The sequence below is a fragment of the Pecten maximus genome, chromosome 9 (assembly GCF_902652985.1).
Source record: "Pecten maximus chromosome 9, xPecMax1.1, whole genome shotgun sequence".
Classification (NCBI taxonomy): domain Eukaryota; kingdom Metazoa; phylum Mollusca; class Bivalvia; order Pectinida; family Pectinidae; genus Pecten; species Pecten maximus.
This window is the reverse complement of record NC_047023.1, coordinates 45,439,075-45,460,892: the sequence shown is the minus strand read 5'-3', so window position 1 is coordinate 45,460,892 and position 21,818 is coordinate 45,439,075. Positions and strand designations below refer to the sequence as shown.

The following is a 21,818-nucleotide window of genomic DNA, read 5'->3' as shown; positions in this document are numbered from 1 at the left end:
GGATGTTAACATACAGACGTTAATACTGGATGTTAACATGTGGTACAGACTGATGATATAGACGTTAATACTGGATGTTAACATGTGGTACAGACTGATGATACAGACGTTAATACTGGATGTTAACATTAACACAATGGTACAGACTGATGATATAGACGTTAATACTGGATGTTAACATGTGGTACAGACTGATGATACAGACGTTAATACTGGATGTTAACATTAACACAATGGTACAGACTGATGATATAGACGTTAATACTGGATGTTAACATGTGGTACAGACTGATGATACAGACGTTAATACTGGATGTTAACATTAACACAATGGTACAGACTGATGATATAGACGTTAATACTGGATGTTAACATGTGGTACAGACTGATGATACAGACGTTAATACTGGATGTTAACATTAACACAATGGTACAGACTGATGATATAGACGTTAATACTGGATGTTAACATGTGGTACAGACTGATGATACAGACGTTAATACTGGATGTTAACATTAACACAATGGTACAGACTGATGATACAGACGTTAATACTGGATGTTAACATTAACACAATGGTACAGACTGATGATATAGACGTTAATACTAGATGTTAACATTAACACAATGGTACAGACTGATGATACAGACGTTAATACTGGATGTTAACATGTGGTACAGACTGATGATACAGACTTTAATACTGGATGTTAACATTAACACAATGGTACAGACTGATGATATAGACGTTAATACTGGATGTTAACATGTGGTACAGACTGATGATACAGACGTTAATACTGGATGTTAACATGTGGTACAGACTGATGATACAGACGTTAATACTGGATGTTAACATGTGGTACAGACTGATGATATAGACGTTAATACTGGATGTTAACATTAACACAATGGTACAGACTGATGATACAGACGTTAATACTGGATGTTAACATGTGGTACAGACTGATGATATAGACGTTAATACTGGATGTTAACATTAACACAATGGTACAGACTGATGATATAAACGTTAATACTAGATGTTAACATGTGGTACAGACTGATGATATAGACGTTAATACTGGATGTTAACATGTGGTACAGACTAATAATACAGACGTTAATACTGGACGTTAACATGTGGTACAGACTGATGATACAGACGTTAATACTGGATGTTAACACAATGGTACAGACTGATGATACAGACGTTAATACTAGATGTTAACATGTGGTACAGACTGATGATATAGACGTTAATACTGGATGTTAACATGTGGTACAGACTGATGATACAGACGTTAATACTAGATGTTAACATGTGGTACAGACTGATGATACAGACGTTAATACTGGATGTTAACATTAAAACAATGATACAGACTGATGATATAGACGTTAATACTGGATGTTAACATGTGGTACAGACTGATGATACAGACGTTAATACTGGATGTTAACATGTGGTACAGACTGATCATACAGACGTTAATACTGGATGTTAACATGTGGTACAGACTGATGATACAGACGTTAATACTGGATGTTAACATGTGGTACAGACTGATGATACAGACGTTAATACTGGATGTTAACATTAAGACAATGGTACAGACTGATGATATAGACGTTAATACTGGATGTTAACATGTGGTACAGACTGATGATACAGACGTTAATACTGGATGTTAACATTAAGACAATGGTACAGACTGATGATATAGACGTTAATACTGGATGTTAACATGTGGTACAGACTGATGATATAGACGTTAATACTGGATGTTAACATGTGGTACAGACTGATGATATAGACGTTAATACTGGATGTTAACATGTGGTACAGACTGATGATACAGACGTTAATACTGGATGTTAACATTAAGACAATGGTACAGACTGATGATATAGACGTTAATACTGGATGCTAACATGTGGTACAGACTGATGATATAGACGTTAATACTAAATGTTAACATTAACACAATGGTACAGACTGATGATACAGACGTTAATACTGGATGTTTACGTGTGGTACAGACTGATGATATAGACGTTTATACTGGATGTTAACATGTGGTACAGACTGATGATACAGACGTTAATAATGGATGTTAACACAATAGTACAGATGATGATATAGACGTTAATACTGGATGTTAACATTAACACAATGGTACAGACTGATGATATAGACGTTAATACTGGATGTTAACATGTGGTACAGACTGATGATATAGACGTTAATACTGGATGTTAACATTAACACAATGGTACAGACTGATGATAGAGACGTTAATACTGGATGTTAACATGTGGTACAGACTGATGATACAGACGTTAATACTGGATGTTAACATTAACACAATGGTACAGACTGATGATATAGACGTTAATACTGGATGTTAACATGTGGAACAGACTGATGATATAGACGTTAATTCTGGATGTTAACATGTGGTACAGACTGATGATATAGACGTTAATACTGGATGTTAACATGTGGTACAGACTGATGATATAGACGTTAATACTGGATGTTAACATGTGGTACAGACTGATGATACAGACGTTAATACTGGATGTTAACATTAACACAATGGTACAGACTGATGATATAGACGTTAATACTGGATGTTAACATGTGGTACAGACTGATGATATAGACGTTAATACTGGATGTTAACATTAACACAATGGTACAGACTGATGATATAGACGTTAATACTGGATGTTAACATGTGGTACAGACTGATGATATAGACGTTAATACTGGATGTTAACATGTGGTACAGACTGATGATATAGACGTTAATACTGGATGTTAACATGTGGTACAGACTGATGATATAGACGTTAATACTGGATGTTAACATGTTGTACAGACTGATGATATAGACGTTAATATTGGATGTTAACATGTGGTACAGACTAATAATACAGACGTTAATACTGGACGTTAACATGTGGTACAGACTGATGATACAGACGTTAATACTAGATGTTAACATTAACACAATGGTACAGACTGATGATATAGACGTTAATACTGGATGTTAACATGTGGTAGAGACTGATGATACAGACGTTAATACTGAATGTTAACATGTGGTACAGACTGATGATATAGACGTTAATACTGGATGTTAACATTAACACAATGGTACAGACTGATGATAGAGACGTTAATACTGGATGTTAACATGTGGTACAGACTGATGATACAGACGTTAATACTGGATGTTAACATTAACACAATGGTACAGACTGATGATATAGACGTTAATACTGGATGTTAACATGTGGAACAGACTGATGATATAGACGTTAATTCTGGATGTTAACATGTGGTACAGACTGATGATATAGACGTTAATACTGGATGTTAACATGTGGTACAGACTGATGATATAGACGTTAATACTGGATGTTAACATGTGGTACAGACTGATGATACAGACGTTAATACTGGATGTTAACATTAACACAATGGTACAGACTGATGATATAGACGTTAATACTGGATGTTAACATGTGGTACAGACTGATGATATAGACGTTAATACTGGATGTTAACATTAACACAATGGTACAGACTGATGATATAGACGTTAATACTGGATGTTAACATGTGGTACAGACTGATGATATAGACGTTAATACTGGATGTTAACATGTGGTACAGACTGATGATATAGACGTTAATACTGGATGTTAACATGTTGTACAGACTGATGATATAGACGTTAATACTGGATGTTAACATGTGGTACAGACTGATGATATAGACGTTAATACTGGATGTTAACATGTTGTACAGACTGATGATATAGACGTTAATATTGGATGTTAACATGTGGTACAGACTAATAATACAGACGTTAATACTGGACGTTAACATGTGGTACAGACTGATGATACAGACGTTAATACTAGATGTTAACATTAACACAATGGTACAGACTGATGATATAGACGTTAATACTGGATGTTAACATGTGGTAGAGACTGATGATACAGATGTTAATACTGGATGTTAACATGTGGTACAGACTGATGATATAGACGTTAATACTGGATGTTAACATGTGGTACAGACTGATGATATAGACGTTAATACTGGATGTTAACATGTGGTACAGACTGATGATATAGACGTTAATACTGGATGTTAACATGTGGTACAGACTGATGATATAGACGTTAATACTGGATGTTAACATGTGGTACAGACTGATGATATAGACGTTAATACTGGATGTTAACATGTGGTACAGACTGATGATATAGACGTTAATACTGGATGTTAACATGTGGTACAGACTGATGATATAGACGTTAATACTGGATGTTAACATGTGGTACAGACTGATGATGTAGACGTTAATACTGGATGTTAACATTAACACAATGGTACAGACTGATGCTATAGACGTTAATACTGGATGTTAACATGTGGTACAGACTGATGATATAGACGTTAATACTGGATGTTAACATGTAGTACAGACTGATGATATAGACGTTAATACTAGATGTTAACATGTGGTACAGACTGATGATACAGACGTTAATACTAGATGTTAACATTAACACAATGGTACAGACTGATGATATAGACGTTAATACTAAATGTTAACATGTGGTACAGACTGATCATATAGACGTTAATACTGGATGTTAACATGTGGTACAGACTGATGATATAGACGTTAATACTGGATGTTAACATTAACACAATGGTACAGACTGATGATACAGACGTTAATACTGGATGTTAACATACTAGCGAAAAAAAAGTTTATTTTCGATAGTTTTTATCTTCTATGATTCTTTAATGATGTGTTCTTAGTGTGGATGTCACTATTATTTCATCATTTCTGAATACATTTTGTTGATTTTGTGGTCCTTTCACTGACTGTGTTTGCGTAAATACCATATCAAGAGTACCCTAAGTGGTTACCTGATCCAAATCAGTAGCGTGTGTGCCCACCTCTGGCATCAGTCTCTGCTCTTCCTCTCCTTAACATTGACCCTATCGGGATGTTTATTATCCACTCCTGAATAAGGGTCTGTGTGAGTTGACCGACGTTATATAAGACGTTGACGCGCTTCATAAACCTCATGTCTAGCCCGTCCCACAGATGCTCGATTGGGGACATATCTGGAGTTCTGTAGGCAAATCGAGATCTGGAATATTGTCTTGAGCCAGAAAGCCACGAAAAACCCTAGGCAACATGGGGTCTCGCGTTGTCCTGCTGCAACATAAGGGTTACATTGATGGATATAAGGGGACAAACGTGTGGTCTCAAGACCTAACCTCGAAGTCTTACTGCTGTAAGATTATCATAGATAACCAGGGGAGGTGTTTTCACGCCTTGAGATATCCCTGCCCATACCATAACACCCTCCCCAGAAACTGTCGCTTTCCGTTACGCTAGCGTCTGAATATCGTTCACCACGATGTCGATAGACACGCTGTCGTCCATTTGACTTGTAAAGTGTAAAGCGAGACACGTCAGTGAACAACATGCGTCTTCAATGGGGCTAACAAAACCGACTAGGTGCATTTGCAAGCAGCCACATTATTCGGCATTTGCTTCGCCTCTGCGTAAGTGGCCGACCAACATAAGGACGTCGTGGCCTTAAATGAAACTCACGCAACTGAATCCTAACTATTCTTGGACACACTATCTTGACGGCGTCCGCTCATGGGGACCGTCACCTAATCTTCCTGTGGCTCCGAGACTCCCAACTAAACGGGATATTGTTATCCCCTGTACACCGTAGAGCAATGGCCCTACCCCTATCGACTTTACTCAACCGCGAGAAATGTTGTGTAACTGATCTGTACTGATCCAATGTCAGTTTGTAATGATTTACCAGAACATATGGTGCAAGAGTACTCCGGATGCCTGCTTTCTTAAAAAAAAATCTGCTGAAGGCATGAAGCGTTGAGTGGGATGACTGTCGACTGCATTTTAACTAAAGAACATTTTCACAGTGAACAGACGTAGCTCAATGTGAAATTTAATTCCATTTAGACTACGTGTCTAAACATTGCATGGGAAAAACCGAACTTGCGTTTCTTTTTCCGCTAGTAAACATAATGTACTTAATTACTATTATCATATATCTGTTTCGTCCCTCTGACTTTAGAAAATATAAATTTATTGATAAAAAATAGTATGTCTTTAAATTAATATAAGCCTGCATCATACATTAAATTCGTCCCTCTGACTTCAGTGAAATATCATTTTATCAATGTATATAGTACATTCATAGATTAATATAAGTCTGCATCATATATTTATTTTGTTTCCTTATTATTAGGTAGAAAGTTTAGAAAATGAATTGAACCTAAATAAATATAAGGCTGTATCATACATCTGATCCGTGCTTCCTTATTATCAGGAAGAAATTTTAGAAGATGAATTGAGCCTAAAAGAATATAGAAGGAAGGTCACATCTCCATTAATCTGTTCAATTTGGCAAGTTTGGAATGTGAGATATCTTTATATCCAAATGACAGATACACTGAAATCGATATTTTCTCCTGATTTCAATGGACATTCTATAGTCCTGTGTATCCAGATGAATTGCCTTTGTCTTAGGGTATTTGCGTTCCTGTAACGGGAGCTTCGGTCACAAATGGAGGGCTATTTACACTCACTTAGTGGTATACAGTCTATAGATCAGTAGAAGATTCACCATTGTTCTTCATTCCTTTATATACCGTAGTTAACATGCATAACGAAACTGACGTAGTAGTTAATGCAGGTTTTATAAGGTAGGGTGTCTTGTGCTCTTGTATCGCATTTTATAAGGATTTTCATTCAATACAAAGTTGATCGATATGATTTCTTTGGTGACTTTGCAAAAACGAGATATTTGTCTATCTGGGACAAGTGATTAAAGTCAATATTGAGCTTCATTATAACTAAAACGAGATATTTGTCTATCTGGGACAAGTGATTAAAGTCAATATTGAGCTTCATTATAACTAAAACGAGATATTTGTCTATCTGGGACAAGTGATTAAAGTCAATATTGAGCTTCATTATAACTAAAACGAGATAGGGACATGTGATTGAAGTCAATATTGAGTTTGATTATAACTAAACGAGATATTAATCCATCAATTGTCATAAATAGTACTCGGAATCCGGAGAAATAAGAGTTAGAATCCGGAGAAATGGGACTAGGAATCCCGAGAAATGGGACTAGGAATCCGGAGAAATAAGAGTTAGAATCCGGAGAAATAGGACTAGAAATTCGGACTAGAAATCCTGGGATATAGGACTAGGAATCTGGACTAGGAATCCGGGGAAATTAGACCAGGAATCCGGACCAATAGAACTAGAAATCCGGACTAGGAATGCGGACTCGGAATCCGGTAAATAGGACTAACTGAACCCCGACTAGGGATCCAGACTAGGAATCCGGAGAAATAGGACCAGGAGTCCGGACTAGGAATGCGGGAAAAAAGGACTAAGAAACCGGACTAGGAATACGGATAAATGGGACTAGGAATCCGGACTATAAATACGGAGAAATTGGACAAGGAATCCGGACTATAAATACTGAGAAATAGGACTAGGAATCCCGAAAAGAAATACGGAGAAATGGGACTAGGAATCCGGACTATAAATACGGAGAAATAGGACTAGGAATCCGGACTATAAATATGGAGAAATAGGACTAAGAATCCGGACTATAAATACGGAGAAATAGGACTAAGAATCCGGGGGAATAGGACTAGGAATCCGAAGAAATAAGACTAGGAATATTGAGAAATAGAATTTGGCATCTAGACTAGAAATCCTGAGAAATAGAACAAGGAATCCGGACTTGTAATCCGGACTAGGAATCCGAAATAGGAATCCGGGGAAATATAACTAGGAATCCGGACTTTGAATACGGAAAAGAGAACTGGGAATCCGGACTAGGAATCCGGGTGAATAGGACTAGGAATCCAGAAAAATAAGACCAGGAATACTGAGAAATAGGACTAGCAATCTAGACTAGAAATCTTGAGAAATAGAACTAGGAATCCGGACTAGGAAGCCGGGGAAATACGACTAGGAAACCGGACTAGAATTCCGAGGAAATAGGACAAGAAATCCAGACTAGGAATCCGGAAAAAATAGGACCAGGAATCCAGACTAGAAATGCGGGGAAATAGGACAAGGACTAGGAATACGGAGAAAAGGGACCAGGAATCCGGATTAGGAATCCGGGGGAATAGGACTAGGAATTCGGAGAAATAAGGCTAGGAATATTGAGAAATAGGACTAGCGATCTAGACTAGATATCTGGAAAAATAGAACTAGGAATTCGGACTAGGAATCTTGGGAAATTGGACTTGGAATCCGGGGAAATAAGACAATGAACACGGACTAGGAATACGGAGAAATAGGACTAGGAATCCGGACTATAAATACGGAGAAATAGGACAAGGAATCCGGGCTAGAAATACGGAGAAATAGGACAAGGAATCCGGACTAGAAAAACGAGAAATAGGACAAGGAATCCGGACTAGGAATACGGAGAAATAGGACAACGAATCCGGACTAGAAATACTGAGAAATAGGACAAGGAATCTGGACTAGATATGCGGAGAAATAAGACACGGAATCCGACTAGAAATGCGGAGAAATAAGACAAGGAATCCGGACTAGAAAAACGAGAAATAGGACAAGGAATCTGGACTAGATATACGAGAAATAGGACAAGGAATCCGGACTAGGAATACGGAGAAATAGGACAAGAAATCCGGACTATGAATACGGAGAAATAGGACTAGGAATCCGGGCTAGAAATGCGGAAAATAGGAATAGGAATTCGGACTAGAAATACGAAGAAATAAGACAAGGAATCCGGACTAGGAATACGGAGAAATAGGACAAGGAATCCGGACTAGAAATACGGAGAAATAGGACAAGGAATCCGGACTAGAAATACTGAGAAATAGGACACGGAATCCGGGCTAGAAATACGGAGATTCCGACTGAACCAATGATTTTAGTTATTTTGTGACGTAGGTAATAACAAATGAAATGTCGATACGTTTTTTTTTTAAACCAATTAGTTATATTTTTAAATTAGTTAAATATTGTAAGATATGTTCGGGTTAATTTTGAACAGGGTTAGTCCTGCTACCCAACAAAAGTGATAACTCCGCTAAACTGACAATTTCCCGTTATTATACTTAAGTCTGTACAACCCTTTGAAAGGAGTGAAATTTAAATTATAGAGCTGGGTTTCTCTCCGTAATTGTCCTTAAGTCCTTAGGTTTATATATCCTGTTTAAATTCCATCAGTTTTCATTGTCATCTTTGACTTTTAAATTAAGTGAGTAATCAGTTATGGCGTAGATAGTATACGGATAAGAATTGACACTTATTTGCTCATTGTTCGTTCCAGCTGGTTCACAGACTATTTATATACACAGATAAAATCTGGCAGACCGCGACAAGGTCTACTAACTATAAACACGTAAAACAATCGGAGACACGAAATAGGATCACATTGTAGGACATCTGGCCAGAGTAAGCCACTTATAGAATAATATATAGTACTATGCATAGTTTCTTTTTTTTCAATTTGGGTTAGGTTGCTGAGGTTAAGGCAACAAATAACGAGCAAATGACTTAATACAGAAATAGCTTTACGAAACACAATTCATCTGTGTGTTCTCACTTATGGTTGGTGTAATGTTTCAATCAATCCCATTTTAACTGTACACCCTGTTCAAAACGTCTAAAGAGTAAACCGTTATTGGGTCTCTCAGGAGAGAGAGAGAGAGAGAGAGAGAGAGAGAGAGAGAGAGAGAGAGAGAGAGAGAGAGAGAGAGAGAGAGAGAGAGAGAGAGAGAGAGAGGCAGTTAAACTTAGAATAACTTATCTTACAACAGGTAACCTAGTCGTAAGTTTTAAATAACGATATCTTACTACAGTTAATGGCGTCGTTATAAACCAGGAAATTACAAACCTGCCAGGGTATATTATATCCGGTGTCCTGCCCGCGGGATTTCATAAAGACGGGCGGCCAGAGTGTGTGTATGTTAAAGGTAGAACTGGCAGGTCAGGTGCATTTATCTAAATGGAAAGGTGTGTTCATAAATAGAAACAGTTAACACCTGAGAACAGCGTTCTGACCGCTAGTATCATAATCAGTCTGTATCTGATTTAAATGGAACACTCTATGTTTCTGTTGGTGTAATTGGATGATGATTCGACTGTTTTTGAAGTAGTGTTCAAGCATGTATATTCTCGGAATTTATCTCCTGGGAGTGGTTTATTTAGCGGCTGTTAAAGGTAAGATTGTTTTCATCTCCAAAAAGACTTGGTTCGGGTTTACATTCATTTTGCTTTCACAGTAGACTGCTCAATATCAAATCTTCAAAACAAACATGGTCCGCTTTGCTTTAATCCGCTAAGCTATCCGACCGTCATCACGTGAGTATATATACTAGATTTGCTGTATACACACAGCGGATTTATTTTCCTTTGAATAATAAAATAGAAGATTGTGCGGATAAAGCTGTCTATTACACCCCAGTATGTCCTTTAGTCGGTCATCAAAGAAAATAGTATCTGTTAAAATTAAGATTATTCCTAATTTGGGGTTAATTGTTATTTATCGTCATTATAAACTCCTCCGGACGTTCATGTTGTCATAACCTATAGTCAATTTATTGGTAAGATGGAGACGTTAAATCAGTCATTTAAGACTGTATCAAATAAAGGCTTTAGTTTCCAAACATACTACCAACTTGGTAGGTCCATGTGTGTAGGTACACTTTTACGGCTCCGTCGACTGATGTTAATCTTAAAAGTTATGACTGCCAATACAAACCTACTCTGATGTAATAGGTTAAACCTCATATTCCTTGGATTTAAAGCAATACATGTTTATAGCACACATAAAACTGCGGGAAATTGTCTTTATGTTTTTTTAACTTGATAGTTTTGGGGTTTTTAAACAAAATTATCACATTTAGTCTGTTTTTCAAAAATAACTGAATGATTATTAGCTTTATTAAATTAATCGTACTGTTTCTAAAACACAAAAGTATTGTAAGATAGGCTTAATCAAATTAAATTAAAATTAAAGAATTACCGAAGTTTTCATACGCTAACACTAAACTTGTGTTCAACTGAAACAGCCTGTTGTCGCGTGCAGAATGGTAAACAAAATAGTGAATAGATACCATACAATTTAAATAAGCATACCAATTAACATCTTTGTTTATTATTGTGTATAACAACTATTTGTTTGGGATTAACTTAGCAATGTAAAAAGACATTCGACCACAAAGTGCTTATTTTCGATTTGTCTCTAACAGATTTCGCGCATACATATTTTCAGTTTACATCGTCATCATACCTGAAAGTGAAACTTGTGGTTTTTACTTTACAAATAAACCTTCCAAACTTATCCATTGGTTACTTAGAGGCGATAGTGAAGTTTAACTTGGAAGATCGGGAAATCTAGATCAGTGCTGCAACACATAACCAGAGAAACAGACAGTATTTTAACGACAGCAATATGTTTTCATTGGTTTTAGAATATATTCGTGTTTTCAGGTTTGTGTTTATTTCAGATTGGGTTTTTAAATCCAAACAGATTTTGGGAGGATGCCAGAGTTCGTAATCTGTCACCTCTCTTCCATCATTGTATTTCTCGCTTGAAATATATAGGTTTCGGAAACAAAAATATTTATTCTCGCAAACTCACTCTCGCTTATTCTAATTATAAAATAGGAGAGGCTCAATAAGTGTACCTTTTTGTTTCATTTTATTTAAGAATAGAGATGAATAAAAGGGAGGCACGTTTTCACACAAACACACACACACACACACACACACATAAAAGAAATATTTTACAGTGAGGTTTTGTGTATTTTTTTTTTGTCGTTTGCAAAATAAATTCCCCCAACGTCTGTTTACATTCGGCTCCGGTCGGTTGAATATGGCACGATTAGGGTGCCAGTTTTGTCTCTTTGATCACAAATCTATTTACTTAAATAGTAACCATTCCATGGCATTGCTTATGGTCTATTAACCATTTCGTGTTCAAAAGTGCCATTGACCTGTACGTGTATGTCTTGTGTAACCTCTATGTGGGTCATGTCATTATACCTCATTATGAAACAATGCCTCACTGTTCTCAAACACCAGCGAAACACATGAATATCCCAATTGTGTAAAAACAATACACGGAACAAAGATACACTATTAATGTAACTGATTTATATAAAGCATTTGAGTTACACGTGATGCACCATTATAGGTATCAAAGACAATGTTTGAACTGCCATTCACACGGGTCGTCCAAACACCGATACCAAACAATATGATCATAGATTACGTATGAAATATGCAGTCGATATGCAGTGTGTCGTCACGCTATGAATAACATAGATCCTATCGGCCAAAAGTAATCAGGTCACGTACAATGGGACCAATGGTGAATATATGTTCTGCAACATCTATATCACCAGTCAAACGCTCCCAGATTGCCATCAAATGAAACCAGTCAGACATCACATCAACTCAAACAACAATGAACTCATACTTAGAAACAGGCACAAGAGAGGAAAATAACACTCATTCGGGGATTTTAATTAAATTTCCATCAACCTAAAAGAAATATCCACAAATACTAGTAAACAAACCGATATGACCTACTGTAGTACTTTACTACACAGACAACAAAGGGACATGACCTACTGTAGTACTTCACTACACAGACAACAAAGAGACATGACCTACTGTAGTACCTCACTACACAGACAACAAAGAGACATGACCTACTGTAGTACTTTACTACACAGACAACAAAGAGACATGACCTACTGTAGTACTTCATTACACAGACAACAAAGAGACATGACCTACTGTAGTACTTCATTACACAGACAACAAAGGGACAGGACCTACTGTAGTACTTCATTACACAGACAACAAAGAGACATGACCTACTGTAGTACTTCACTACACAGACAACAAAGAGACAAGACCTACTGTAGTACTTCACTACACAGACAACAAAGAGACATGACCTACTGTAGTACTTCACTACACAGACAACAAAGAGACATGACCTACTGTAGTACTTCACTACACAGACAACAAAGAGACATGACCTACTGTAGTACATCACTACATAGACAACAAAGAGACATTCCCTACTGTAGTACTTCACTACACAGACAACAAAGAGACATGACCTACTGTAGTACTTCACTACACAGACAACAAAGAGACAGGACCTACTGTAGTACTTCACTACACAGACAACATAGAGACATGACCTACTGTAGTACTTCACTACACAGACAACAAAGGGACATGACCTACTGTAGTACATCACTACACAGACAACAAAGGGACATGACCTACTGTAGTACTTCATTACACAGACAACAACGGGACAGGACCTACTGTAGTACTTCATTACACAGACAACAAAGAGACAAGACCTACTGTAGTACATCACTACACAGACAACAAAGAGACATGACCTACTGTAGTACTTCACGACACAGAAAACAAAGAGACATGACCTACTGTAGTACATCACTACACAGACAACAAAGGGACATGACCTACTGTAGTACATCACTACACAGACAACAAAAGGACATGACCTACTGTAGTACTTCACTACACAGACAACAAAGAGACATGACCTACTGTAGTACTTTACTACACAGACAACAAAGGGACATGACCTACTGTAGTACTTCACTACACAGACAACAAAGAGACATGACCTACTGTAGTACATCACTACACAGACAACAAAGGGACATGGCCTACTGTAGTACCTCACTACACAGACAACAAAGGGACATGACCTACTGTAGTACATCACTACACAGACAACAAAGGGACAGGACCTACTGTAGTACTTCACTACACAGACAACAAAGAGACAGGACCTACTGTAGTACTTCACTACACAGACAACAAAGAGACATGACCTACTGTAGTACATCACTACACAGACAACAAAGGGACATGACCTACTGTAGTACCTCACTACACAGACAACAAAGGGACATGACCTACTGTAGTACATTCACTACACAGACAACAAAGGGACATGACCTACTGTAGTACTTCACTACACAGACAACAAAGAGACATGACCTACTGTAGTACTTCACTACACAGACAACAAAGAGACATGACCTACTGTAGTACTTCACTACACAGACAACAAAGGGACATGACCTACTGTAGTACATCACTACACAGACAACAAAGAGACATGACCTACGGTAGTACTTCATTACACAGACAACAAAGGGACAGGACCTACTGTAGTACTTCATTACACAGACAACAAAGAGACATGACCTACTGTAGTACTTCACTACACAGACAACAAAGAGACATGACCTACTGTAGTACTTCACTACACAGACAACAAAGAGACATGACCTACTGTAGTACTTCACTACACAGACAACAAAGATACATGACCTACTGTAGTACTTCATTACACAGACAACAAAGAGACAAGACCTACTGTAGTACTTCATTACACAGACAACAAAGGGACATGACCTACTGTAGTACTTCATTACACAGACAACAAAGAGACATGACCTACTGTAGTACTTCACTACACAGACAACAAAGAGACATGACCTACTGTAGTACTTCACTACACAGACAACAAAGAGACATGACCTACTGTAGTACATCACTACACAGACAACAAAGAGACATGACCTACTGTAGTACTTCACTACACAGACAACAAAGAGACATGACCTACTGTAGTACTTCACTACACAGACAACAAAGAGACATGACCTACTGTAGTACATCACTACACAGACAACAAAGAGACAGGACCTACTGTAGTACTTCATTACACAGACAACAAAGGGACAGGACCTACTGTAGTACTTCATTACACAGACAACAAAGGGACATGACCTACTGTAGTACTTCATTACACAGACAACAAAGAGACAAGACCTACTGTAGTACTTCATTACACAGACAACAAAGGGACATGACCTACTGTAGTACTTCATTACACAGACAACAAAGAGACAAGACCTACTGTAGTACTTCACTACACAGACAACAAAGAGACATGACCTACTGTAGTACATCACTACACAGACAACAAAGAGACATGACCTACTGTAGTACTTCACTACACAGACAACAAAGAGACATGACCTACTGTAGTACTTCACTACACAGCCAACGAAGAGACATGACCCACTGTAGTACTTCATTACACAGACAACAAAGGGACATGACCTACTGTAGTACTTCATTACACAGACAACAAAGAGACAAGACCTACTGTAGTACATCACTACACAGACAACAAGGTGACATGGCCTACTGTAGTACTTCACTACACAGACAACAAGGGACATGACCTACTGTAGTACCTCACTACACAGACAACAAAGATACATGACCTACTGTAGTACTTCATTACACAGACAACAAAGAGACATGACCTACTGTAGTACTTCATTACACAGACAACAAAGAGACATGACCTACTGTAGTACTTCACTACACAGACAACAAAGAGACATGACCTACTGTAGTACTTCATTACACAGACAACAAAGAGACATGACCTACTGTAGTACTTCACTACACAGACAACAAAGAGACATGACCTACTGTAGTACCTCACTACACAGACAACAAAGAGACATGACCTACTGTAGTACTTCACTACACAGACAACAAAGAGACATGACCTACTGTAGTACATCACTACACAGACAACAAAGAGACATGACCTACTGTAGTACCTCACTACACAGACAACAAAGAGACATGACCTACTGTAGTACTTCACTACACAGACAACAAGGGACATGACCTACTGTAGTACTTCACTACACAGACAACAGAGACATGACCTACTGTAGTACATCACTACACAGACAACAAAGAGACATGACCTACTGAAGTACTTCATTACACAGACAACAAAGATACATGACCTACTGTAGTACATCACTACACAGACAACAAAGAGACATGACCTACTGTAGTACTTCACTACACAGACAACAAAGAGACATGACCTACTGTAGTACTTCACTACACAGACAACAAAGAGACATGACCTACTGTAGTACTTCACTACACAGACAACAAAGAGACATGACCTACTGTAGTACATCACTACACAGACAACAAAGAGACATGACCCACTGTAGTACTTCACTACACAGACAACAAAGAGACATGACCTACTGTAGTACTTCACTACACAGACAACAAAGAGACATGGCCTACTGTAGTACTTCACTACACAGACAACAAAGAGACAAGACCTACTGTAGTACATCACTACACAGACAACAAAGGGACAGGACCTACTGTAGTACTTCATTACACAGACAACAAAGAGACATGACCTACTGTAGTACCTCACTACACAGACAACAAAGATACATGACCTACTGTAGTACATCACTACACAGACAACAAAGGGACATGACCTACTGTAGTACTTCATTACACAGACAACAAAGAGACATGACCTACTGAAGTACTTCAAGACACAGACAACAAAGAGACATGACCTACTGTTGTACCTCACTACACAGACAACAAAGGGACATGACCTACTGTAGTACTTCACTACACAGACAACAAAGTGACATGACCTACTGTAGTACTTCACTACACAGACAACAAAGAGACATGACCTACTGTAATACTTCATTACACAGACAACAAAGAGACAAGACCTACTGTAGTACATCACTACACAGACAACAAGGTGACATGGCCTACTGTAGTACTTCACTACACAGACAACAAAGAGACATGACCTACTGTAGTACATCACTACACAGACAACAAAGAGACATGACCTACTGTAGTACTTCACTACACAGACAACAAAGAGACATGACCTACTGTAGTACCTCACTACACAGACAACAAAGATACATGACCTACTGTAGTACTTCATTACACAGACAACAAAGTGACATGACCTACTGTAGTACTTCATTACACAGACAACAAGGTGACATGACCTACTGTAGTACTTCACTACACAGACAACAAAGAGACATGGCCTACTGTAGTACTTCACTACACAGACAACAGAGACATGACCTACTGTAGTACTTCACTACACAGACAACAAAGAGACAAGACCTACTGTAGTACTTCACTACACAGACAACAAAGATACATGACCTACTGTAGTACATCACTACACAGACAACAAAGGGACATGACCTACTGTAGTACTTCATTACACAGACAACAAAGAGACATGACCTACTGAAGTACTTCAAGACACAGACAACAAAGAGACATGACCTACTGTAGTACTTCACTACACAGACAACAAAGGGACATGACCTACTGTAGTACTTCACTACACAGACAACAAAGAGACATGACCTACTGTAGTACCTCACTACACAGACAACAAAGAGACATGACCTACTGTAGTACCTCACTACACAGACAACAAAGGGACATGACCTACTGTAGTACTTCACTACACAGACAACAAGGGACATGACCTACTGTAGTACTTCACTACACAGACAACAAAGAGACATGACCTACTGTAGTACCTCACTACACAGACAACAAAGGGACATGACCTACTGTAGTACTTCACTACACAGACAACAAAGGGACATGACCTACTGTAGTACTTCACTACACAGACAACAAAGGGACATGACCTACTGTAGTACTTCACTACACAGACAACAAAGAGACATGACCTACTGTAGTACTTTACTACACAGACAACAAAGGGACATGACCTACTGTAGTACTTCATTACACAGACAACACAGAGACATGACCTACTGTAGTACTTCACTACACAGACAACAAAGAGACATGACCTACTGTAGTACTTCATTACACAGACAACAAAGAGACATGACCTACTGTAGTACATCACTACACAGACAACAAAGGGACATGACCTACTGTAGTACATCACTACACAGACAACAAAGAGACATGACCTACTGTAGTACTTCATTACACAGACAACAAAGGGACATGACCTACTGTAGTACATCACTACACAGACAACAAAGAGACATGACCTACTGTAGTACTTCATTACACAGACAACAAAGGGACATGACCTACTGTAGTACATCACTACACAGACAACAAAGAGACATGACCTACTGTAGTACTTCACTACACAGACAACAAAGAGACATGACCTACTGTAGCACATCACTACACAGACAACAAAGGGACATGACCTACTGTAGTACTTCACTACACAGACAACAAAGGGACATGACCTACTGTAGTACTTCACTACACAGACAACAAAGGGACATGACCTACTGTAGTACTTCACTACACAGACAACAAAGAGACATGACCTACTGTAGTACTTTACTACACAGACAACAAACAGATATGACCTACTGTAGTACCTCACTACACAGACAACAAAGAGACATGACCTACTGTAGTACTTCATTACACAGACAACAAAGAGACATGACCTACTGTAGTACTTCACTACACAGACAACAAAGGGACATGACCTACTGTAGTACTTCACTACATAGACAACAAAGAGACATGACCTACTGTAATACTTCACTATACGTTTTACCCTTAATTAGTGATGATAAGAATATTCGTTGCTAGTGATAATTGACTGCTTTAAACTTGTGCAGAAGCATTGATTCCAATAGGATAATTGCACTTATTACAGGGATTTCAAATAGCTAAAAGCATTTGAAAATATATACTTGCTAGCGATAACTTCTAGATAATCACTCACGTAACTTGCCCGAACCTGCTTCACCTAATTCAACCTGCCGGTACAAGTAGCCATACACCCGTCCTGTCTCGAAATAGCTAGACAACCGTGACATGGACTACCACGATAGTGGTTATTTGATACAGAGAAGGATATATATATTACACCTACAATAAGCAATTTGATGTGATACCTAATGTCATCTCCGGTTTTGGTGCATACGATTTCCGTTATTAACATGTATATAACAACCATAATGGTATTACATAGCCAAGGTGTTTATATTAAACATCCCATCTTATAGGTATTACATAGTCAAGGTGTTTATATAGAACATCACGTCTTATAGGTATTACATAGTCAAGGTGTTTATATAGAACATCCCATCTTATAGGTATTACATAGTCAAGGTGTTTATATAGAACATCCAGTCATATAGGTATTACATAGTCAAGGTGTTTATATAGAACATCCCATCTTATAGGTATTACATAGTCAAGGTGTTTATATTTAACATCACGTCTTATAGGTATTACATAGTCAAGGTGTTTATATAGAACATCCAGTCATATAGGTAATACACAGTCAAGGTGTTTATATAGAACATCCAGTCATACAGGTATTACATAGTGGTAATCTTGTTTCCGCCCTGTGATACTCTTATTTCTGCCTTGTGGTAATCGTGTTTCCGCCCTGTGATAATTTTATTTCCGCCATGTGGTAATCTTATTTCCTCCCTGTGGTAATCTTGTTTCCGCCCTGTGGTAATCTTGTTTCTGCCCCGTGGTAATATTATTTCCGCCCTTTGATAATCTTGTTTCTGACATGTGATAATCTTGTTTCTGACATGTGATAATCTTGTTTCTGACATGTGATTATCTTGTTTCTGACATGTGATAATCTTATTTCCGCCCTGTGATAATCTTATTTCCACCCTGTGATAATCTTGTTTCCGCCCTTTGATAATCTTATTTCCGCCCTGTGGTAATCTTATTTCCGCCCTGTGATACTCTTGTTTCCGCCCCGTGGTACTTCTGTTTCCGCCATGTGGTAATCTTGTTTCCGCCATGTGGTAATCTTATTTCCGCCCTGTGATAACCTTGTTTCTGACATGTGATAATCTTGTTTCCGCCCTATGGTAATTTTATTTCCGCCCTGTGGTACTTCTGTTTCCGCCATGTGGTAATCTTGTTTCCGCCCTGTGATAATCTTGTTTCCGCCATGTGGTAATCTTGTTTCCGCCATGTGGTGTGGTAATCTTGTTTCCACCCTGTGGTAATCTTATTTCCGCCATGTGGTAATCTTGTTTCCGCCCTGTGATACTCTTTTTTCCGCCTTGTAGTACTTGTTTCCGCCATGTGGTAATCTTGTTTCCGCCCTGTGGTAATCTTGTTTCCGCCATGTGGTAATCTTATTTCCGCCCTGTGGTAATCTTGTTTCCGACCTGTGGTAATCGTGTTTCCGCCCTGTGATAATCTTGTTTCCGCCCTGTGATACTCTTGTTTCCGCCCTGTGATAATCTTGTTTCCGCCATGTGGTAATCTTGTTTCCGCCATGTGGTAATCTTGTTTCCGCCATGTGGTAATCTTGTTTCCGCCATGTGATAATCTTGTTTCCGCCATGTGGTGTGGTAATCTTGTTTCCGCCCTGTGGTAATCTTGTTTCCGCCATGTGGTACTCTTGTTTCCGCCCTGTGATAATCTTGTTTCCGCCCTGTGGTAATCTTGTTTCGGCCCTTTGATAATGTTGTTTCCGCCATGTGGTGTGGTAATCTTGTTTCCGCCCTGTGATACTCTTTTTTCCGCCTTGTAGTACTTGTTTCCGCCATGTGGTAATCTTGTTTCCGCCCTGTGATAATCTTGTTTCCGCCCTGTGGTAATCTTGTTTCCGCCATGTGGTAATCTTATTTCCGCCCTGTGGTAATCTTGTTTCCGCCATGTGATAATCTTGTTTCCGCCATGTGGTAATCTTATTTCCGCCCTGTGATACTCTTGTTTCCGCCCTGTGGTACTTCTGTTTCCGCCATGTAGTAATCTTATTTCCGCCCTGTGGTAATCGTATTTCCGCCCTGTGATACTCTTTTTTCCGCCCTGTGGTACTTCTGTTTCCGCCATGTAGTAATCTTATTTCCGCCCTGTGGTAATCTGGTTTCCGCCATGTGGTAATCTTTTTTCTGCCCTGTGGTAGTATTATTTCCGCCCTGTGATACTCTTATTTCTGACATGTGGTGTGGTAATCTTGTTTCCGCCATGTGGTAATCTTGTTTCCGCCCTGTGGTAATCTTATTTCCGCCCTGTGGTAATCTTGTTTCCGCCATGTGGTAATCTTGTTTCGCCCTGTGATACTCTTGTTTCCGCCATGTGATACTCTTTTTTCCGCCTTGTGGTACTTCTGTTTCCGCCATGTGGTAATCTTGTTTCCGCCATGTGATAATCTTGTTTCCGCCATGTGGTAATCTTATTTCCGCACTGTGGTAATCTTGTTTCCGCCCTGTGGTAATCGTGTTCCGCCCTGTGATAATCTTATTTCTGCCCTGTGGTAATCTTGTTTCCGCCATGTGGTAATCTTTTTTCTGCCCTGTGGTAATATTATTTCCGCCCTGTGATACTCTTGTTTTCTGACATGTGGTGTGGTAATCTTGTTTCCGCCCTGTGATACTCTTGTTTCCGCCATGTGGTAATTATATTTCCGCCCTGTGGTAATCTTGTTTCCGCCCTGTGGTAATCTTGTTTCCGCCCTGTGATACTCTTGTTTCCGCCCTGTGGTAATCTTGTTTCCGCCCTGTGGTACTTCTGTTTCCGCCATGTGGTAATCTTATTTCCGCCCTGTGGTAATCTTGTTTCCGCCATGTGGTAATCTTATTTCCGCCCTGTGGTACTTCTGTTTCCGCCATGTGGTAATCTTGTTTCCGCCCTGTGGTAATCTTGTTTCCGCCATGTGGTAATCTTGTTTCCGCCCTGTGGTAATCTTGTTTCCGCCCTGTGGTAATCTTGTTTCCGCCCTGTGATACTCTTGTTTCCGCCATGTG

The 21,818-nt window shown here is 38.7% G+C and overlaps 1 protein-coding gene across 1 annotated transcript in view; it reads left to right on the top strand.

The window, feature by feature from the left end:
• Positions 1-9,880: 9,880 nt before the first annotated feature.
• LOC117334542 (neuronal acetylcholine receptor subunit alpha-10-like) overlaps positions 9,881-21,818 on the top strand; it is a gene marked incomplete in the record, with an annotated part of 44,370 nt that continues 32,432 nt past the window's right edge. The window contains 1 exon segment of the mRNA XM_033894222.1: positions 9,881-10,323. Within this exon segment, the coding sequence (XP_033750113.1) occupies positions 10,269-10,323 (55 nt within the window).